The sequence below is a fragment of the Lipophrys pholis genome (genome assembly GCF_963383615.2).
Source record: "Lipophrys pholis genome assembly, chromosome: 19".
NCBI classification, from domain to species: domain Eukaryota; kingdom Metazoa; phylum Chordata; class Actinopteri; order Blenniiformes; family Blenniidae; genus Lipophrys; species Lipophrys pholis.
This window is the reverse complement of record NC_137647.1, coordinates 7,171,154-7,191,421: the sequence shown is the minus strand read 5'-3', so window position 1 is coordinate 7,191,421 and position 20,268 is coordinate 7,171,154. Positions and strand designations below refer to the sequence as shown.

The following is a 20,268-nucleotide window of genomic DNA, read 5'->3' as shown; positions in this document are numbered from 1 at the left end:
CTGGTGTCTCTGATATCTTAAAAAAAAAAAACAAAAAAAAAACACGACAGCCCAGATGTCTGTGATTTGCTCTGATCTCAACAAAGCAGGGATTTCCCCAGTGATGCTTTGACAAGTTTCCTTTCAATGAACCAAATGTTACAAAATCTCTCGAGAAAATAAAAAAAAAAAAGATGAGGGGAAACAGAAACGGTTCAAAAAAAGTGGAAACAGATTTGTGGATCCGTTTTTTTTTTTTTGTCTTAACATGTGTTGACTTCGCCCACGAAGCCTCCATCCAGAGTGGAGACGTCCAAAGCAGGAACATACTGAAATGTATCGCCTCATGATGACAAACATCTTTTATCTTATATTCTGAACTGCTAATATTTAAGCTTTGTGTGTGTGTTTTCATTTACTTTTATCTACTCGCTGACTTTTGTGATTTCAGAAGGTTCTTTTCATCCAACGCTGGATCTTCTTCTTCTGGGGCTTCCCTTGGTGAGACGCTTATTATGAAATAATCTTTGAAAAAAAAGAAAAGAAAGAGAGAAATCCCTTTTCCAAATGACCCTGGAATGACTGTGGAATGAAGCCCCCCTTCCCCCCCCCCCCCCCCCCCCCTCCTCCACTTTGTTTTTTTCCTCATCAAATTCTTCCAGCCCAGAACTTCTATCAGGAGGATGGGAAGTCTTTGTTGTCACCCCAATATTGTTTTTGTAACTTCGCACTGCCTCATGTAGCAGCTGTTGAAGTGGGAAGTTCAACTCCGCCAACTTTCCTCCAGCTTCACTGAACTTAGAAGAAAAAAATAATAAAATTCTGGATCTGGAAGTAAATATGGACTGAAATCAGTATTTTACATATTTCCCATTTTAAATCCCCACCCTGCAGTGTCTCTCTCTCTCTCTCTCTCTCTCTCTCTCTCTCTCTCTCTCTCTCTCTCTCTCTCATCGCTCCTACAGTTATAAGAAGAGCTCCACTTTGCAGGGTGTAAAAAGTTGCTCATCAATTCGACTTTGTCCTCAATATATTCATTTTCTTTAAATCGGTTTGCACTCTCCATTGTTGCTCTGAACAGGTGCAATAGTTTTCCCATCACATCAGGATCCACAGCTGCCACCAGGATTTTTTTTTCTCTTAAGTTTGTTTTTACAGTCCAATAAACCCTTGTTCCCATGAAGGAGGGATCAGAGAGGAGCTGGACTTCCCTTCAGAACTTCAGAACCCGCACAGTGAGGGAGCTGCTGACTCAGGCTTCTCTCTCTCCTCCTCACCTGGTGTCTCCTCGGCGGACCGAAGCGGCTGCAGAATCGAGGTGAGAGTCCTTCTCAAACAAATCTCTGTCGTGCGTGTGTGCGCATCGTTCGCGCGCGCGCGCGCGCTATTTGCGGATTTTACGCACAGTTTACGCACGAACAGGCGCGCTCCACGACGCAGCCCGTTCCGCGGAACCTCTTAAAGTCTCCACTGCTTTTGAATGCACGCATAATGTTAAAGTTTATACATTTACAAACTTGTCAGTGTGACATAAACTGCAATAAAATCCTTTGTAAGTAAATGTTCATATCAGAGATTATTGCGTTTTATGTGTTTCTTTGACAAGCTTCCAGCTCAAATAGAGGTTTCCACCAGAAAAAGAGTTATGTAACATTCTTGTTGAGCGTATGAACCATATCAAACACACTGCATGACCATCTGCGGTCTTTAAATCCCCCGAAGAGTCCAAACACAGGCTGCAGATTTCCCCTACAAGATGGATGAGAGTCGGGGAAAAAAAGAAAAAGAAAAAGAAAAAGAAAGAAAACACCACCCGGATCAGCAGGAATGTTTGGTTGGAATGGGAACTTGTACAGCTGCGAAACTGTATTTGGAAACTGGTGCACACAGCTGTGTTTTCTCGTGTTTCCATAACTGGGACTTTTAATCAAACTGAAATTTAGCTTGAACTACTTTAAAATCAAGCCTCGATTGGAGCATTTAAGGATTTATGAGGAAGTCAAGTTCCCACACTGAGAGTCTGTAAACACTCAAGTCCCACAGTCTGAGTAATTACCCCCCCCACACACACACTAAACAGTTGTTAGTTTTAATTTGGAGGAATTTGTTGTGATTTTAGTCCCTGTTTACTTCTTTCCACTATTATTTATTTGACTTTACAAGAGGAGATGTGTGTTTCATGAACCCCTTCATGAATACCAATAAACTCCTTTTACTCACTGGCTTTTGACCCAGCATCACACAATGATTAAATTTTATTTGTTTTAAAAAATTGTATGGGTTTTTGGCTGTCTCTATTCCTGTTTTTGTTGGATTGTATAGTTGGATTTGTTTTCTTTTAGTTTTTTTTTATCTTTTATGTTTTAAATTAGGGATGCACCGATACCACTTTTTTCCAAAACGAGCACTGTATGCGTACTTGCATTTGAGTACTCACCAATACCATTACCGAGTACTTAATTTAAAAAACAATTGACACCGATACATATACTGTAAGAAAACGTCACGTGCGTGGCCCCTTAAACAGGCGCGCTACGAGCTTGACCAGTGTGCCTGAGAGAGCGAGCTTGCTTATGCACGAGCCGGTCGAGCACGAAGCTGCACATAAAAGTAACCGGCAAATAAATACAATAAAAACAAGAGTTCATCTCAGGAACTGAGTTCTAGGTCCTGCTTTCTGCCGGCTGTGAAGCGAGGGAGTTAACCGCTCCTCATTGCCCGCCCTGTGACGTGCTCTCCTTACCGTGCCTTGCAGCGACGTACCGTAAACCGCGCTGGTATGTCTTCAGTGTATCTTCCTACATAACAAGGATCCAGTAGTCGATAAAACCGTCTGTTTATGTACACACCGAACATACACGGGGGAGCAACGGCCCCCTGGAGGATAACGCAACACACACACACACTACAATACCCACAATGCCTTGTGTCCGTCTCAACTGCAGCAGCCCCAGTAGGTCTAAATACACAAAACGCGCGCTGCCGTAAAGCGGTATCGGGTGTCGTGGTATCGGTGGCACTTTTCTGAGTACGAGTATTCATGCCTGGTATTGAACCGATACCCGATACTGGTATCGGTGTATCCCTTAAGAAACATTTAATAATGAATTACACAGAGGCACAACACAGAACATTAAAGGCAGTAAATATATGAGCTTTAAAGGCATCATTTATGTAATGCACTTTTGTTCCTCGAGTGGCAGTAGAGAGTCACTCGATTTGTCTTCAGACCAAATCTTTTGGATTTGTGTGAACGTTGTACCAATTAGCATTTAAATTAAGCCGACAATAGCACCATTTTCCTCCTACATGTTTGACTGTGAGGTGCATGGTGGTGCAGTGGGCAGCACTCCTGCAACAACATCAACGGTTCGAGTGCAGTTCGGGCCTTTCGATGCAGTCATCATGTCCTATCTGTGCATGGATGCTGCAGTCCAAAAGCATGCACTTGAGAATATGAATCTGATGAAGCTGTGTAGAACATAAATGAATATTTAACTGCTTTACTTTCCTCTTTCTGAGCTGTCATTCTCACACAAACTATTGTATTCAGCAATATAGCTAAACCATGTACTTGTAGGAAGGGTATAACAGATCCAGCTGTGTCCTATAAGCACGGCAGTACACATTGTGCCGGTTACAGTACACACTGGATACACTCTGGCACGCGGCCATAGCTTTTCCATTGAAACTGTGCTTCTCTTGGCTTGCTTGTCAGAAAGAAAGAAAAAAGTGTTGGGAACATTTTTTCCAAGTGATTTATGATCCATGCAGACTTGAACTCTGGCACTGTTTGGAACTTCTCTCTGTTTTGAGTTTTAATGTAAAATTTAACTGAGACTTTAAGCACCGTGTTGAAACAGCACATAAAACGACACAGTGAGTTTATGGAGGCCATTTAGTTCTTTTCTTTTTTTTTAAGGGGAGGGATATATATATTTATTTTTTTTTGCATGATTTTCCACAACCATAACTATGTTTTTTCTTTCATGAGGTAATGAACGGTTGAACACACCACTTTTTCTTCCATCCGGGACGACATTTATGAGTCATGATTACATTATTTGTAATATTTCAGCCGTGACATAGCGTCTTTTTTCTTTATCTTTATTACTGCAAAAGTTGATTGTCCTACTGTGGATGGGTGCTTCTCATATAATCTTCATATAATCTTCAATTTCAGCCTAAAAGCATTAAAATTGAGGCACAAGAAATAATCATCTGAAACTTGTCCCCCCCCCCTGCTTTTCTCCCATGCACAGTTATGTTGGGTGTCCTCTTCCTCCTCCTGTCCTTCCTCTCCCTGGTGGCCCCGGTGCCTCCTCCACCTCCTGTCCCCTGCAGACGCTGCTGTGACCACCTGGAGCCAGCAGAGGGCAGCGGAGATCAGCCCAGCGCAGGACTCTTCAGCCATGTCCCAGAGGTCCGCACCCACATCAACATGTCCATTCTGAAAGGTGATGCATCTGCAACAGAATGCATCACACAGGTCATGCGTCAGGTCATCATTATCATATACATCTCAATACAGTATGAATTCCCAGTTTTTGTTATCATCTAACTGTATATAGTGTTTTAGAAGATGGATGAATGGATGTAAGTTAACAAGGAAACATTGTGCTCTCTTTGAAAGGCACTGGTAAATGTGATGCACGAGCAACATGACAAATATCAACTTATATGCAGTAATATTCCTCTGAGTAAAAACATAATAAGTAATCCATCGTGCACTGTTCCGCAATAGTAGCTTCTCGTTGGAGTTTTTGCACGACCGTCCTCTGGTCTGTGACAAACACGTGTCCAAATTTTTGGCCGATTCAATTCCACTTCAAAGAAAAGCTCAAAGCATAACATTTCAAACCAGCACCATGGTTCAGAGTTGGAAGAAAGTGTCTCTGCTGAAATAAATCGCTCTTTGATTTGTCAGTGCAGAGCATATTCTTTAAAAAAAATAATTAAAAAAAGAAGAAGAAAAAAACCTGTTTTTCACTTCTATGTTCTCTGGCAAACTGCAGTTTGGCTGTGGTTGTTTCTGTTGGATGGCAGAGACTTTGTCCTGGCCAGCCTCGCATGTAGGTCAAATCTGTGCAATTTCTGTCTGATTACGGAAAGATGCTCTACGACACCAAACAAGAGCTGCAGACGCTCTCATTAAAGAAATTCACTTCTCGGAGGCTTCGTCCTGCATCAAATGATCTAATTGGGCGTTGCAGGGTCAGTCAGTCCAAAACTGGAAGGAGTTTGAAATTGGCATTGCTTACAGGTCATTTTCCTCACTGTGAAATCATTTATTTCAAACCACTTGGTCTTGTGAGACTTACAGGCGAACACACAGATGTGGTGAAGTGCTTGGAGCAAAGCAAATCCTTCAGTAACAGGGAATCCAAATGTGAGACTTTTGGATGAGACCGGTTTTGAATTGGTTGGTTGGTTGGTTGGTTGGTTGGTTGGTTGGTTGGTTGGTTGGTTGGTGCTATGTTGATGTGAGGGAGTACTTGAGGGGAAAGATGGATCTTAGTGTTTTGCAGTTTGTCTGTTTTTTATGTTTTGTTTCTGTGTAGCTTGAAAATCCTTATAAAGAATGGAAATTGCTCCTCTGACTGTTCCATCAATCTCATAATGTTGAACTATTGTTGCCCAGGAGACAAAGGGGACCGAGGGGACCGAGGGACACCGGGTAAAGCTGGACTAGAAGGCCCTCCGGGCTCCAGGGGGCCCGCGGGAGCCAAAGGCGGTAAAGGTCAGGCGGGTCCTCCAGGAGACCCGTGCAAAGCTCAGTACTCCGCCTTCTCCGTCGGGCGCCGCAAATCCCTCCACAGCCTGGACTCCTACCAGGCGCTGATCTTTGACACCGTCTTCGTCAACCTGGACAGCCAATTCAACATGTTCGACGGGAAGTTCTTCTGCACCATCCCGGGGATCTACTTCTTCAATCTCAACGTCCACACGTGGAACTTCAAGGAGACGTACCTGCACATCATGCAGAACGAGGCGGAGCGGGCCATCGTGTACGCTCAGCCCTCCGACCGCTCCATCATGCAGAGCCAGAGCCTGATGCTGCAGCTGGAGCTGGACGACGAGGTGTGGGTCCGCCTGTACAAGCGGGAGAGGGAGAACGCCATCTACAGCGACGACGTCGACGTCTACATCACCTTCAACGGGCACCTCGTCAGAGGGAGCGCCGAGGGAAAATGATGGAGAGGCCCACGATTCCAGCTGAGCTCAGAAAGCAATTCGCCCTTAAGGTGTTTTCTTCTGACTTTGACTTTTTAGATTGAAAACACAAAGACTCTCCTTGGGCTCAGAATAAAATTTGGAGTAGCAGAATGAGTCATTTGGCTTTTAGAAATTGGGAGGTCAAGACGTTCAGCAGCTCCAAAGAAAAGTATCATTCTTATATGTTACGACAATGCCAATGGTGCTCTTATTTTGAAGATGGTGCTATAAACAACACTGCTTTAAGATTTTATAATCCTCATTCTCGGTTTGATAATATAATAAATGTGAATGAAAACTTGCACTAAAAACCTAAATCCAGTTCGAAGCCGTTTGTTGCTACCTGGTGTATGAAAAGCATAACTCTGCATTGTTAAAAGCTATAATTAAAGATATATTGGATTAATGCGTCATTAAGTGTTTGTGTAAAGGCTGGGTGGTATGACTGATACCGTCCTGCCTATAAATCCACTTTTTGAACCAAAAGCGTTTTGTTTTCTCTTGTAAAAGACTAATTAAGCCCTCAACACATTCTGTACCTGTGAATGCAAACTAAAGGACGTCAAAGCGAACATCTAGAACAATGTGAAATTAAGAAAACGACGCTAAAGCCTTTTGAAAGGGTGAATTTGAATGCAATATATTGTGCTGCTGTAAAAAATACTAGCGTTTCCATTCTAATCTTTCGGGCGGGAGGATAATGAGGGATTGGCTCGAAAAGTCTTGCAAGATTAAGTGAAATCAATGACTCCTTAAGAATATAATGAAGAGTAATCCTCGGTTAAAACTTCGGCGTTTATGTGAGCAGGCCTTTAGGCTCGCCTCATTAACTCAAAGGACAAATCGTGAGTGTGATAGGCTGGATTAGTCCCTTTCTGTAAACACTCTTTTTTTTTATCACTGGAGTTTTCCTTCCTTTTTGCTCTGATACAGGAAGACTCCACTTCTTGCCTGATGCTTGCAGAATGAAACCACATTTGGTGTATCTGTGGAACACCGGGGGAGAACGGGAAGCTCCTTTTTTATCTTCCGCTGGAGAAAAGTGATTGTCACAGACACAATAACAAATCCTCCTTCATGCCCCACAACCTTTATTTCTCTTGTACGAACAACCACAAATACTGATGAAATTGCATGAATATTTGTACAAATCTTATAAAAACAATAATCTCTCTCTCTCTCTCTCTCTCTCTTTTTGTTTTCTTCTTTCTGTGTGCTTCAATGTGCTGTCAGGATGAGGTCAAAATGTAGGACGTGGTTTGGTACCAAAGATTAAACAAACCATCGAGTTATTCTGGGATGAAATGTTGCCCTGGGTTACTGTGGGTAAAAATATGCGCATCAGCAGTCCGACTTAACAAAGGATCATTAAACCCGTAAGACTGATTTCAGCCCTGGAAAAGCATAAACCCGGTTTTATTTTGCCAATACGTGAACAAGCTCCTTTCTTTTATTTGTTTTGCATCTTAACGACGCAACTTTTTTTTCTTTTATTTTGCATTCTGACAAAAAATAATAAACAGCAGAAATAACTGAAATGTTGACTTAACATAAACAACAACAAAGGTATGAAAAGATGACGGCTTGCAATACAACACTGAAGGGGTGGGAGTGCAAGTTTAAACTCCTTTTTTTTTATTTTTTGTTTTTTTTTAATGTTTACACACAAGCTTCCCTTTGTGTATGTTGACACCAGCGTGAGGAAATGACGAGGGAACAATGCTGCTTTAACATTTTACAGCGTCACAATGCCCCACGACTATAGAAAACAAACCAAAAGGCACTGAGACAACACTGACTTAATCGTGTGTGTGTGTGTGTGTGTGTGAGTGTGTAATTGAGTGTATACGTCTTAGCGACCGACGCGCGCGTGTGTGTGTGCGCCATCGCATCCACGCGGCGATGATAACACGGTGCAACCCACTGAACACAAGCACACAGCGTAAGAAATCATTCAAACCTCCTTCTACTAAAGGGCTCAGCTGTTCCCTATTTGTCCCAAATAATAAGTCACATAAGATAAACAAGGCCAGTTTTTTTTTTTTTTTTATCAAATATACCTTGTTGTGGCTTGAAGTAAAAAGTAAGTCCTCCTAAAAAAATATTTTTTTTTTTTTTTTTTTTTTTTTGTTGCAGTGTAAACTTTTTCAACCAAAGGCACGTTATCCTCTCACATAGATCCTTGTTCCTTCTCAGCCGCTGTAGCCGTCGGCAAATCAGTTCGACCTAAAAATTCCTACAGTAAAACTCCGACTCCATGCATCTTCACAACAGTGCATTCGCATTGTGTGTACGTGAATATGTGTGTATTTACAGTTGGCTTTGTGCAATGTGCTTCAGCTCCTTGCTACAAAGAACCACGCGTCCCATGAAAACGTTGCCTTTAAAAAATAAATTGTGGTTTAAGTCTCCGGGGGGGGGGGGGGGGGGGGGGGGTCGCCCGCTGTGGTTTTAATGTTACAAACTGCCTTTTGTAGGATTAAAAAAAAAAAAAAAAAAGCAGGCGCAAAAAGAACTGTAAGAAATCGTTCCCTTTAGAAGCCGTTAAAATAAGCACACGCACGCGCCTTTGCACGTGCAGCGCCGATGGAAATCTAAACAACGCGGTCGCTCCGGTTCTTCGCTGTTTTGTCGTCTCACAAGCAAGCCGAGATAAATCCCGCTGTGTGGCTGCTGTGCTCCCGTGTGACGAGGCTACATCGTGGCGTTTGCATCATGCTGGAGAACCGGAGGCCGACAAAAGCAAGCGGCCAAAACTGTCTCGGAAACGATTGAGGTGATAACAGCGATCAGCCATGACTCTATGACCACCTGCTCGGTGTCGCTGTGTCTCCTCTTCTTATGACTTCAACATCTGGCACCAAGATAATAGCAGCAGATCTGTTCAAGTACTGTCAAGTTCAATCAAGGTCATTCAGAGGCTAAATCCACAACCTCCATCTGGTTGTTGAATAACTCTTCCCTTCTTCCTATAATAAGTCCTGGCATCATGAGTTCCCATTGACTAGGCTTTTTTTTTTTTTTTTATATGCTTTCGATAAACAATGGTCCACACAGGCACCCTGACTCCTCTGCAGCTGCACAGCCTCACTTCTGACCACTTTGAGATTACATCCAGGATTAATTTCGGCAGCAATTTAAGCTACAATAGCTCATCGGGTGGATTAGGCCGCACGAGCCGGCCATCAAAAAGCTCTGCTTGCCTTTGACCTGGAGGGGAGTTCACCGATTCTCCTTCCGTGCGTCACTCTGGATGGATACCAACGACCGCAGACAAGGAAGAGCAGTTTTAGAGATCCAATTGGGTCCCTGTCAGACTCTCTAATCTTCACACTCGCCCACAAACCAGGAGCTACAATAAAGACACCACCTGTCTTGTTTTATTTAAAATATTATGGCTGATCGGTGTCAATTCTGAAAATCATCTCAATGCCGAAGCTTCAAATAAGTCAGGGTCGTTTTTCCGATGATGATATGCATGTCAGTGAGGTAAAAAAAAAAAAAGAACCTGTTTCTATTGTCAGTGAGTTCTTTGTTCAACGTAAACATCCCTTTACATTGCACTTATAAAATGTGAAATAAATTAACTGAAGACAACCAGTCTAGTGCAACTACATTTAAAACTAACCTCGAAGCACACTGGGGTATTTTTTTTTATTTATTTTTTTTTAAATCTGAACACCCCGATTTTCTTTCCAAAGCCGTTTCATGTGTGTTGCCATCGCAACCAAAATGCTTCCAATGCCTCCGCAAACACAGAAGTGGCGCCATTTCTCTGAAACGCCGTGCGATCATCAGTCACAACGCGAGTGCGGCGGCAGCCGGTGCGGCGTGACATCAAAGTAAGAGGCGCTGAAGACGTGGACTTCAGGATTACGCTGGACGTGACACGTCGTGAGCTCTCCGGCCTCCACAGCCCACCCTGACGCGTGTGCTTCTTCCTATTGGTACGGTGGCGTGAAAACAAACTCTAAAGGCTCCACCTCATCCGTGTGCTTCGAGCTGAGCAGTGAGTGTCCTCGCCGATGTGCACAATCGAACGGAGCGTAAACAAGAATTTGTATGCAAAGCTTGGGATAAAGAGATAAATGCATCGCTGTTGTCAGGGTGGGACACTATTTCAATACATTAGAAAAAAAATGCTTTTTTTGTGTGTGCGTGTGTGCGTGTGCGTGTGCGTGTGTGTGTGTGTGTGTGTGTGTGTGTGTGTGTGTGTGTGGCCGTTAAAACTGTGGAGACCCGCGGGGTCACTCGTTGAGGAGTGACTCCGGCCTCTCGTAGCCAAATAGCCTGAAGTCGGGTTCGTACAGCTTGTAGAGCTCCCTGCGCGCCTCCACCGGCACCGTGCTGAACCAGTCCGACTCCCAGCTGCTGGCCGTGAGGTTCCTCTGGGAGGCGGGGAACTCCACCACGTTGTCCACCCGCAGCTGCCGCAGCAGCTGCTCGGCGTCCTCCTCCACCGTCTCCAAGTGGCCCACGAAGTCGTACTGAATCTGGCAGGGGTGGCAAAGGCGGTAGACCTGCCGCCAGTGCTCATTAAAGGGCATGTCCTTCTCCGTCTGCGGGTCCAGGAGGTACTGGATGAAGTGGGAGAACAAGGGGTGGACGCCCACGGCGAACGCCTCGTCCACGGAGGCGGGGGGAGTCGGCTGGTTGGCGTAGCGACGCAGCATGACCTGCGCGAAGCGCCGGTAGAAGTCCTCGTTGCGCTGCTCAAACTTATTCCGGTAGGCGGAGATGAGGCGCACGAAGGGATCCCGCACGAAAAGAAACTTGGTGTACTTCTTCAGTTTCACCTGTGAAAGAAAATGAACAGATTCTTTTCAACAGAGGAGGTACAAAAAAAAAAAGAAAAAAGGGTGCAATAATCAAAAATGATAAATCAATCATAAACATGCACTCTAAAAATCTGATTATCATGTGATGTGAGTTATTAGATCCATTAATACGACTTTATTTTACCACATCTACAAAACTGAAGTTACTTTATCAACAAACATGATTGAATCATCTGGACTGAGGAAAAGACTCATTTCGTGCCAGGTTAAATAGAAACCCACACGATGAGTAACACCATCGACATTCCCACATTTAACAGGATATGTTGAAAATACCATGAAGACTCAGTCTAAGTTCACCAAGCATGTAAGTAATAATCTAAACAAGTGCACATAAACACATCACATCTCATTATTTTCACTACGAGATGAATCCCAGTCGTGTAAACGGGCTCACTGAAAGAGATTAGACGGTTAAAAAAGATACACCCTTAACAAACGTTCAGGAAAAGAAGTCAACAAAAAGAAAATCCCAGGAAGCTGATTGAAAGATGTTTTTTTTTAAATTGTACTGTCCCTGTTATAAATGAAGCACAACTTGTCACCTTATCTCTCTATACTGTTTTCTATGCAGCTGAGGAAAAAGCTAGATGTGTCTCCGCTCAGCTCACCTCCAGGCTTCAGCCGATGTCACATTAATTTTAACACAGTTGAGTTCACAACAATTTGACTCGGAGTTGCGGCTGTGAAGCTCAACACCTGATGAGATTTTCCAGCCCAAACACGTAAGCAGCACATTTAATGAAAAAAACAAACAAACAAACCCCCCCCCCCCCCCCCCCAGCACTTGTGTGTCTCTCCATCAGTATGTCCCTGCGACGCTCGCTGAAGCGTGAAATTTGAACAGACCTTCATGAGGTGCCTGGCGAACTTGCTGTAGCGTTTCCAGAACTTATTGAAGGTGAAGTGCATGCTGGAGTTGTGGACCAGGTCGGTGGGGATCGCCAGCGGGTCTCTCTGGGGGACGCCGTCCTGCAGCATTCTCTCGCTGAGAACTATCATGATGCGCTTCCAGTTACTGCACGCCACCTGTGTGGGCGGTGGGGAAGCAAAATTCAGCCACTCAGTCATTTCAGCCACGACTTGGCCCATGTGCTGGACCCACAGCGTATGTTGTTCTACCTTGGGAACGTAGCAGTAGATGATGCCATGCCTGTCATCCACAATAAGGTGATCCAGCTCCTTGTTGGGAATGTCATCAAACGAGCGGTTTTTCCCGGGAAACACCACGCTGTCGTTGGCGCACATTTCCCGGAGCAACCTCCGGCGCTGCTCCTGTGGAGGCAAATTCACCATTAGAGACGGGGAAAGAAAACATCATCTGGCAGGGGGCGGCGTTAAATTCTAATTGTTTGTAGCAGCAACGGGAGTTGTGTCTATTGCAAAGAATATGAACGTGTTTTCAGCAGAAGGCTGGTTGGATTCCTGAATTTGTATTAAATAGAAGTGTTTTCACATGAGCTCGTCTGGGATCCTGCAGCTCTGCTTTGTGTGTTTGACAACTTGATTTCACTACGATTCCTTCTCAAAAATGACCATTTGTTACTCTTTTAATCTCGTTTTTTTTGGCTGAAAATGTTGGGAACTAACAAATATAACAAATCACAGGAAGTAAAGTGCCTTTGCTTTTTTTTGCTTTTTATACAAAACGCTTCCTAAAATGAACTCATGTGACCACTATGATAATAAACTTCTCATTTCCCGGGAGGAAACAGTCATTTCTAGAAAAAGAATAACAAAAAAAAAAACAGGCTGTATTGAGAGTATTTTTGGTAACTTAAATCATCAAAAAGTAAATATGGATCTTTTAAACATAACTAAACATGGTAAATGGGATTACATTTCTCCACCAGAGAGGCTGCTGCTGTCAACCTGTCAGAGTATTATTTCCTTGCAAGCTCTCCAGTCTTGTTTTGTTATTTTCCAGCTTAGAAATGTTCATTTTTCAAAGCAGGAAAAAAAAAGCAGGTGGAACACATGACACCAATGAAAACTCTATCTAAGTATCTTATTAAGTCCTGTCACTGAATCAGCATGTGACTGGCTACTGCAGTAAATTGAGAACAGCCCGTCATCGTTTTATTTATTCCTCCTGTGCGTTTTCCTTCTGAGACATGTCAAAATGTCGGCGCTGGAAAAGCTGATTCAATAAACCCTTCACTCCCATACAATTAAACCTGCTATTAATATGAGTGATAAGAATGTAATGAACCTGTCGTTCAATGAGCTCCGCTGCCACCGGAGTCAGATGGATCTTCCACTCCCTCCTCGGTATGTACCGCTCATCCGCCTTCTCCGATTGGTTGCCCGTGTCGGCCGGAGCCGGGTCGGTGGGCTCGCCGGTCCCCGGCTCTAGGAACTGGTTGACGAAGGCGTCAATGTCGGACAGGAAGGACGGGGTCCGAGAGGTCTGGGGCTTCTGCTGGGGGGGCAGGTGGGGGGTTTTGGGGCCCGGCGAGACGGGGGTGTGCAGGTAGAGGTGCGACGCGCCGACGTCGTCCCAGTAGATGATGATGAGGAGAATCATGAAGGCCGAGCCCAGGATGACGAAGATGTGGAACAACCTGGACGTTCCCATGGTGGCTCGCTACAGAATCACCATAGCAACATAGTTAGGACTTCACAAGGTGTCGCTGCGGCGTCGCCATGGCAGCAGATTGAAACAGTTACCCGGGTATTTTTTCATGTGACAACCAGGGCCACAACGATTATGGATTTCTTGCTACAGGGTCACCATGGCAACAGAGTCAAGGTCCAGGAGCTTCTTTGTTGGCGATCCCCATGGCTCTGAGCGCACGGCAGCTATAGCGGAGTCTGCGGCAGCATCGGGGCTGTCATAATAGAGGCACACAGCAGGGGTCCGCCGCACAGCCAACGAGGAATAGAAGCCTCACCGCGGATCCATACGTGCTCACCTGGAGACAGAAGCGAGACAAGACGTAGAGAGGGAGGAAAAGCACAACGGGGTCTTCAGTTTCTCCATCATTTTCACTATTTATCACTCAATCAGGTGATTGAATGCCCCTTTATGTCGGCGAGGACGATTCCATGTAAACTTGTTATTTTTAGGTCGAAAACGCATCTCGAAAAACACACAGCTCAACGCTACAATTTGAAACAAACAAAATGCTCCTCTACTAATAAAGAAAAAAAAGAACTCAGAAACTGAAGCAAAAAGTCACGCCAGTCAGTTCACCGGGTTCAGTTTTCGACGAGCTATGCACCGAGTTCCTCCTTCAGCTCTGAGTTGACCCAACTCCCACTCCCGGCAGTAAAATCACGAGCGGTTGTCAAATATCTACATGCCGAGGAGGAGGGAGGGAGGGAGGGAGGAGGGAGGGGGCGTCTATGCGCACGCCATAAAGCAACACATTTTGCATTGCACAAGTATCCTGCTGTACCCATGCCAACCCTTCCTATGGATCACGGTCCGTCACAGGTCGGGCACCCCTGAGGCTACAAAAGCCCCCTTATGTGAAAAAGCTTTGAAAGTGAGCCAAGCGCCAGTAACTTCAAACACCAAACCGGGATGCATGTAGAAAAACACGCTGAAAAGCTTGCAGTGTTTGCGCCACGCACAAAATAGCAAAACTGAAATAAACAGCTTCAGGTGGGTTGCTGTACATATAATATTTATTCTACCTGCGACCTATCTCAGCCACTTTACACGTGTCTTCATCCCCCGTTCCGTCTTCCCGTCCCTGATTAGTCTGAAAGTCACAGGGTGTTGCTTTTGCATTCCGGTGCACTTCTAAATTTGGAGCCTCTCGTACAACAGTGCTCATATTATTTCCTCTTTCCTGAAGCAATGAGGGGACCACTGGCATGGAAAAATCAGGATTCCTCTCTCCAGAGGCTGCAGACTGCGCCGCCTTCTTCCTCTCAGCACACCAAACAAATGATCTTCTGCCACCAGGATCTGCATCGTAACGGAATGATCGGGGGCGAAACGCGTTCAGCTCCTCTGCCGCTGATACTCAGGTGCTTAAGTGTGATTAAGAGATACTTGCGGCTTAATTAATGAACAAAATTTGCAAGCCGGGGCAGGAAATTATGTATGTTGAAACTAGTGACTGCTGAAAAGTAGTTATGTAATCATGATGATGAGCCCACTGATGGTGTCACCTTGTGACACTGTTACACAGGCACTGAACGTTTCCAAAAGCATGTATGTTTAAAAAAAATAATTACTTGTTGGATTTATTTATTTATTATTCACAAATGTTACTTGTTTGGATTTATTTATTTATTCATTTTATTTATCTAGTTTAATTTATTATTCCAAAAATACTACTTGTTGGATTTATTTATTTATTCATTTTATTTATTTATTTTAATTTATTATTCCAAAAAGACTACTTGTTGGATTTATTTATTTATTCTTTTTTTTTTTTTTTTATTCCAATAATATTACTTGTTTGATTTATGTATTTATTTAGTTATTCAAAAAATGCAAAATGTAGGTGCTTTTTTCCCCCCAAAGATAACTTCAACTTCGGGTTACTGTTGACGGTAGTGAAAAGCTCATTTTCAAACATTTGGCACTCAGTGGATCTCGTCAACGCTCATCCCACAGCCCGGAGTTATGGGCATGAGAAGTATGCATGCAAAATCCTGTCAACAGCAACAAGACTCGACGTGCCTGGAAAGTGTTAAATGACCTATGATGACTCCAGTCAATGAACCTGCGGCATCAGGTGATTCAATACATGTAAACATTTATTCATATATGCAGGCGTTAAGCCTTTATCAGGTGAGGAGCTGTATTTGGCCACTTTTAACTCTTGCGATAACTTTAGCTTGTGAAATATTTCTACATTCTGAAAATTACAACACTTCTACAACACCCCTCCCTGAAATCTCACAAAACTATTCGGGTTAGGGTTAGGGCTATGCATGTCACACTAGAGCACGTTACAGGAAGTCCATGTTTGAACAAATATGTGATATTCAGGCCATTTTGGTCGGTGAAATACTTCATTATGTTGTAGGACAGCAGCAAACAAAATGACATTTACCATCTTTTTGCCATTTATAAGCATTGTTTAAGATATCGGACAAAATAAGTGTGGCTATGGTTGAATCTTTCTTCCGTAAATATAAAAGTTAAAAAAATCCTTTCCTTTATTCCTGCTCTTAAAAAGTCTTGAAATGAGGTTAATTTATTCTATTTCCAGGTATTTTGAAGTGTTTAGTGCTACAAGGATTTTCCATATAATGACTGTTTACACGGTCAGGATCTGCTATTGAGCATACTCCAATTATTATTGGATTTCTGAGTAATAAAAAAAGCCCGCCTTTAAAATCTAGTGTGAAGCCAACATGACATGCAGCATTGCCCGGCATGACCTCCAAGTGAATGTGTGTAAAGGTTTTTGTCCTCAAAGCTTACACACAGAATATATCAGTTATTCTATAACAGTCACAGTCATTGCATCTCCGCTGTGCACACAGTTTAAAAAAAAAAAAAAAAAAGTTGTGCAAGCCGTTTTGTTTGAACCCAACAAAAAGCCTCGATTTGATCATTAAAACTGATCTTCTTGACTCCCATTCTACTGTGACTGAGCAGTAATGAGCAATCTCTTGATCCCGTCTCACAACTTATAAAGCACCTTCACAGCGTTGAGGTCCTAATATAGTGTTTACAGAGCACAGAGGATCATGTTTCTCAATCTTAACCCTTTCGATTCTCATTTCTGAATGTGTTATGGTCTGCAGCAGGAAGATGAAGCCTTTGCTCACACTGTGGTCATCCTGCTGTTTCTCCTCTGATCCACCTCCACCCTCAGAGCCTCTCGGAGCAGCTTTGAGATTTGTCATGTAAATCTTTGTGTTGAAAGGCTTCACTGCACATTTGCATCAGTCTGTCAGGTTGTCGGGCAGGAAAGAAACTCCACCTTAAAGCTGCACTATAGAGATTCATTGAACACACGTTCATTCATGTCCACATCTCCACCAATACCGTAATAACCAGACGAACATTATACTTCATGGGTTTTTCTTTATGACTTATTTATAATGCGATTTGCTGAGGAATTTGAGCCCTGCTGACAGTTATTTCTCATGAATTTCTAAATGATCTTTTACAGTCTTATTTCTCATTTGAAGTTGACAGAATGACTGAATTCAATGGAAAAACAGTTTTGTTGAACCGAAATACTGAAAGTTTCCGTTACTTTCTCAGTTGTAGTTGCTTTGTCTACATTTGATTCAATTTGCCAGCATATAAAATATACACTTCAAACATGTCACATGATATACAGTGGATGTTAATTAAAGTGTGGATGTATTTATGATTGTAGTAGATTACATGGTGCCACTGTACTAAAGTTGGAGTGAAATGACATACTTTGTGGTGGTGGGGGTGGAGGGGGGGGGCATGTTCTCAAAAATACTCCTTAATCACAGGTTTGTGAGTATTTGCGACTTCCAGCCCTGCTCGGTCCACATTAGTTTTATTTACCTCCGGTGCGAAGCCCCCCCCTACCCCCCTCCCCCGGGCCGAACCGTGGCAGCGGGCCGGGGCGCAGTGAACGAGCGGCGGGTCGCGCGCTCCGTCCTGCCCGCTGCAGCCGCCGGCGGATGCCAGACCGGACACAATGTAGCCTTTGACGGGGAGGGCAGCGCCGCGAGGACTGGCTGTTCCTCATACCGGGGAGTCCCCTGCGCGTGTGGCTCGGCTCATTAACCTTTTAACACAATTCATGTCAAATAATATAAAACACAGGGAGAAGCATAAAGGACGCTTTTCCCAGGACCCGCTGTTGTTTTTTTTATCAATATACGCTGTCAGCGTGGCTCGCAGTCTATTCCTCAGAGAAGTGCACAGAATGAGAGTAAAGAAAACCTGCTGTCACCGCCGGGAGATGTTCCGTTGTTTCTAATGATTCCTGGGAATGAGAAGTCATGAGAATAAGAGCTCCTCACCTCCGTTGTGTCTCCCGGCTCCCTGCGCCGCGTCAAGCCGAGCTGAGCTGCCTGCCTGCCGCCTGAGAGGAGAGCGAGAGAGAGAGCCGCTTCTTCGTCTTTTTCTTTTTTTTTTTTTTTCCACTTGGCGATGGAGCGAGATCACGGTGCCAAGCATCGCGAGAGTTCGTGGTGTTTTCTGCAGAGTGAGTTGAGCTCATGAGGAAAAAAAATAAAAAAATCACTTTTTTTTTCTGGGTCAGCTCGAGCGCATCATGTCTGCTCAGGGATGATTTATGTAGACATACCCCCCCCCCCCCACCCTCACCCCCCACCCCCTACCTCCAAAATCCTACCGAGCTCAAAATAACCTCTTGTACCTGCAAAAACAAATGTCACCACACACACACACACACACACACACACACACACACACACACACACACACACACACACACACACACACACACACACACACACACACACACACACAAGCAATTATACAATTATAATGATCACAAGGAAACGTGGCAGTGGGTGTCCGCGACTATCTCTGCTGCCTGCGGCTCATGAAATCCTCTTATTTGTGAAACTCTTCTCATCATGTGCCATCAAACCTTGGGAGGAGCCCCCGCGGAGCAGCTGATTCACTGTGCCACACACACACACACCCACACACACACCCACACAGTTCCCTCACTATATTCTTAATATTGATCCGTTTTATCCGACTCGTGTGTTGCGGGAGCGCTCTCACCTCACAGCGAGAAGGTCACGGGTTCAAATACTGGTCAGGCCTTTTTCTGTGTGGATTTTACGTGTTCTCCCAGTGTTTTGCGCGGCTTTCCGCCGAGTACTCTGGTTTCCTGGCACGGTTCAAGAGCGTGCATGTGAGATAAATTGCCTGTAGGCATGAATGTGAGTGTGTGCTTGTGTTTCTCTCTGTGGTGACCTGTTCAGAGGATATTCACATATGTGCATGTGTCACACACACTAAATTATAACATCATATCTTTAGTAGTGAGAGGAGGACAATGGAAAAGCAGGTCTGTTTCTCAGGGATCATAAATTGTACTATTATTATGAAGATGCATGTAAAGCTGAGGTCATGTACTGTTACAGTATTTTATTCATTTCCAAATATGACATTTATAATATTATTGTACGTTGCATACACACAGCAAGAGTCTGATGGCGTGTGTGTGTGTGTGTGTGTGTGTGTGTGTGTGTGTGTGTGTGTGTGTGTGTGTGTGTGTGTGTGTGTGTGTGTGTGTGTGTGTGTGTGTGTGTGTGTGTGTTCTCTCGCATTTGAGGAGATTATCTGATGAAAGAGGTTAAAATAAATCCTCTCCTGGCCCGTCCATATTTGTCTGATTTAACCTTCACTGAGCCACTGCGAGAAGAAGAAAAATACATTCAAGCTCTAGAAATCAACACGGGCAGCCGAGTCAAAGCTGATAAAGCCGTAAGAACACGGACTTATACCAGCTGCTGGATTATATTAATGTTGCAAAAATACATTTTGTTGGGTGGGTCTGTGGATTGAGGTCTGGTGGCTTTTCAGCTTGAAGTTTGCATGTTCTCCCTGTTGGTCCCAGAGTTTTCTTTGAGCCACAAGACCTCAGTGTGTTTGTTTGATCCATTCTGTGACGTGTCTTTTTTGAAGCCATCAGTCTCTTTTCAAGCGGTAAAAATTCAAACTTCGAAAGTATCTCATTCATTCATGTTTTACTCCACCCGAGTATTAACAAAATTCACAGATGAAGACGTTTCTCCAGCATAAAACGTTCTATGAATGGGAATAATCATAATTTGATCCTGCAACCCTCAGCTCTTGAGCCACAAAGCAACAAAACTTCATTTAAGTAATTATAATTCTTTACTTTTAACTCAGATTTTCTTTTCTTTTTTTTTTTCTTTTCCTGATTATTCAGATTGTGGATTGATATATATAAAAAAAATAGATAACAAACAACAACAAAATTGATAAACAGTTATAACGTTTCAACAGTTTGCAAATCCAGTTCTTTCAATTTCATAAATGCAATTAAAACTAGTTTATTATTATAATATATCAAAGTTTTGAAAGTGTTAACTTAATTTGAAGGGTAAAATGTTCTCTGCGTGGCTCAAGACATATTTTATCCCTTGAAAAGGGTAAAAATGGCTTTTAGTAGACTGGCTTTGTTCATTTTTAATGGTGAAGTTACACGCAAAAAAAAAAAGAGAAAGGAAACAACCTAATATCAGCCGCAAGGGGGCGCTGTTATCCAGGCAAAGCAAGATGTAAGTCAAAATGACACCATAGTTTAAAAAAGTACTTCAATGG

General features: G+C 43.6%; 2 protein-coding genes across 3 annotated transcripts; one reads left to right on the top strand and one right to left on the bottom strand.

The window, feature by feature from the left end:
• The first annotated feature begins 303 nt into the window (after window positions 1–303).
• On the top strand, window positions 304–7,496 carry LOC308124518 (complement C1q tumor necrosis factor-related protein 1-like). Its single transcript, XM_080487554.1, has 4 exons — window positions 304–480; window positions 1,164–1,297; window positions 4,242–4,436; window positions 5,621–7,496. Exons 3-4 carry the CDS (start codon window positions 4,244–4,246, stop codon window positions 6,172–6,174), a joined length of 747 nt encoding a protein of 248 aa, XP_080343680.1. The 5' UTR covers window positions 304–480; window positions 1,164–1,297; window positions 4,242–4,243; the 3' UTR covers window positions 6,175–7,496.
• A 754-nt stretch (window positions 7,497–8,250) lies between these two features.
• Window positions 8,251–18,086, bottom strand: LOC308124517 (carbohydrate sulfotransferase 12-like). Of its 2 annotated transcripts, none has more exons than XM_080487552.1 (5): window positions 17,961–18,086; window positions 13,246–13,948; window positions 12,156–12,308; window positions 11,883–12,062; window positions 8,251–10,991 (listed from the first exon to the last, which is right to left on the bottom strand). In XM_080487552.1, exons 2-5 carry the CDS (start codon window positions 13,609–13,611, stop codon window positions 10,443–10,445), a joined length of 1,248 nt encoding a protein of 415 aa, XP_080343678.1. In that variant the 5' UTR covers window positions 13,612–13,948; window positions 17,961–18,086; the 3' UTR covers window positions 8,251–10,442. The 2 variants fall into 2 exon arrangements, with proteins under 2 accessions (XP_080343678.1, XP_080343679.1); XM_080487553.1 differs by lacking the exon at window positions 17,961–18,086 and having other exon boundaries at window positions 13,246–13,620; window positions 13,704–13,728.
• Between the last annotated feature and the right edge of the window lie 2,182 nt (window positions 18,087–20,268).

Excerpts from the sequence above, each read along its gene's own strand:
- LOC308124518 (XM_080487554.1), top strand. The coding sequence starts at position 4,244 with ATGTTGGGTGTCCTCTTCCTCCTCCTGTCCTTCCTCTCCCTGGTGGCC. Across the intron at positions 4,437-5,620 it reads CAACATGTCCATTCTGAAAG|GAGACAAAGGGGACCGAGGG; the intron begins GTGATGCATCTG and ends ATTGTTGCCCAG.
- LOC308124517 (XM_080487552.1), bottom strand. The coding sequence starts at position 13,611 with ATGGGAACGTCCAGGTTGTTCCACATCTTCGTCATCCTGGGCTCGGCC. Across the intron at positions 12,309-13,245 it reads CGGAGCTCATTGAACGACAG|GAGCAGCGCCGGAGGTTGCT; the intron begins GTTCATTACATT and ends TTGCCTCCACAG. Across the intron at positions 12,063-12,155 it reads TCTACTGCTACGTTCCCAAG|GTGGCGTGCAGTAACTGGAA; the intron begins GTAGAACAACAT and ends CCGCCCACACAG.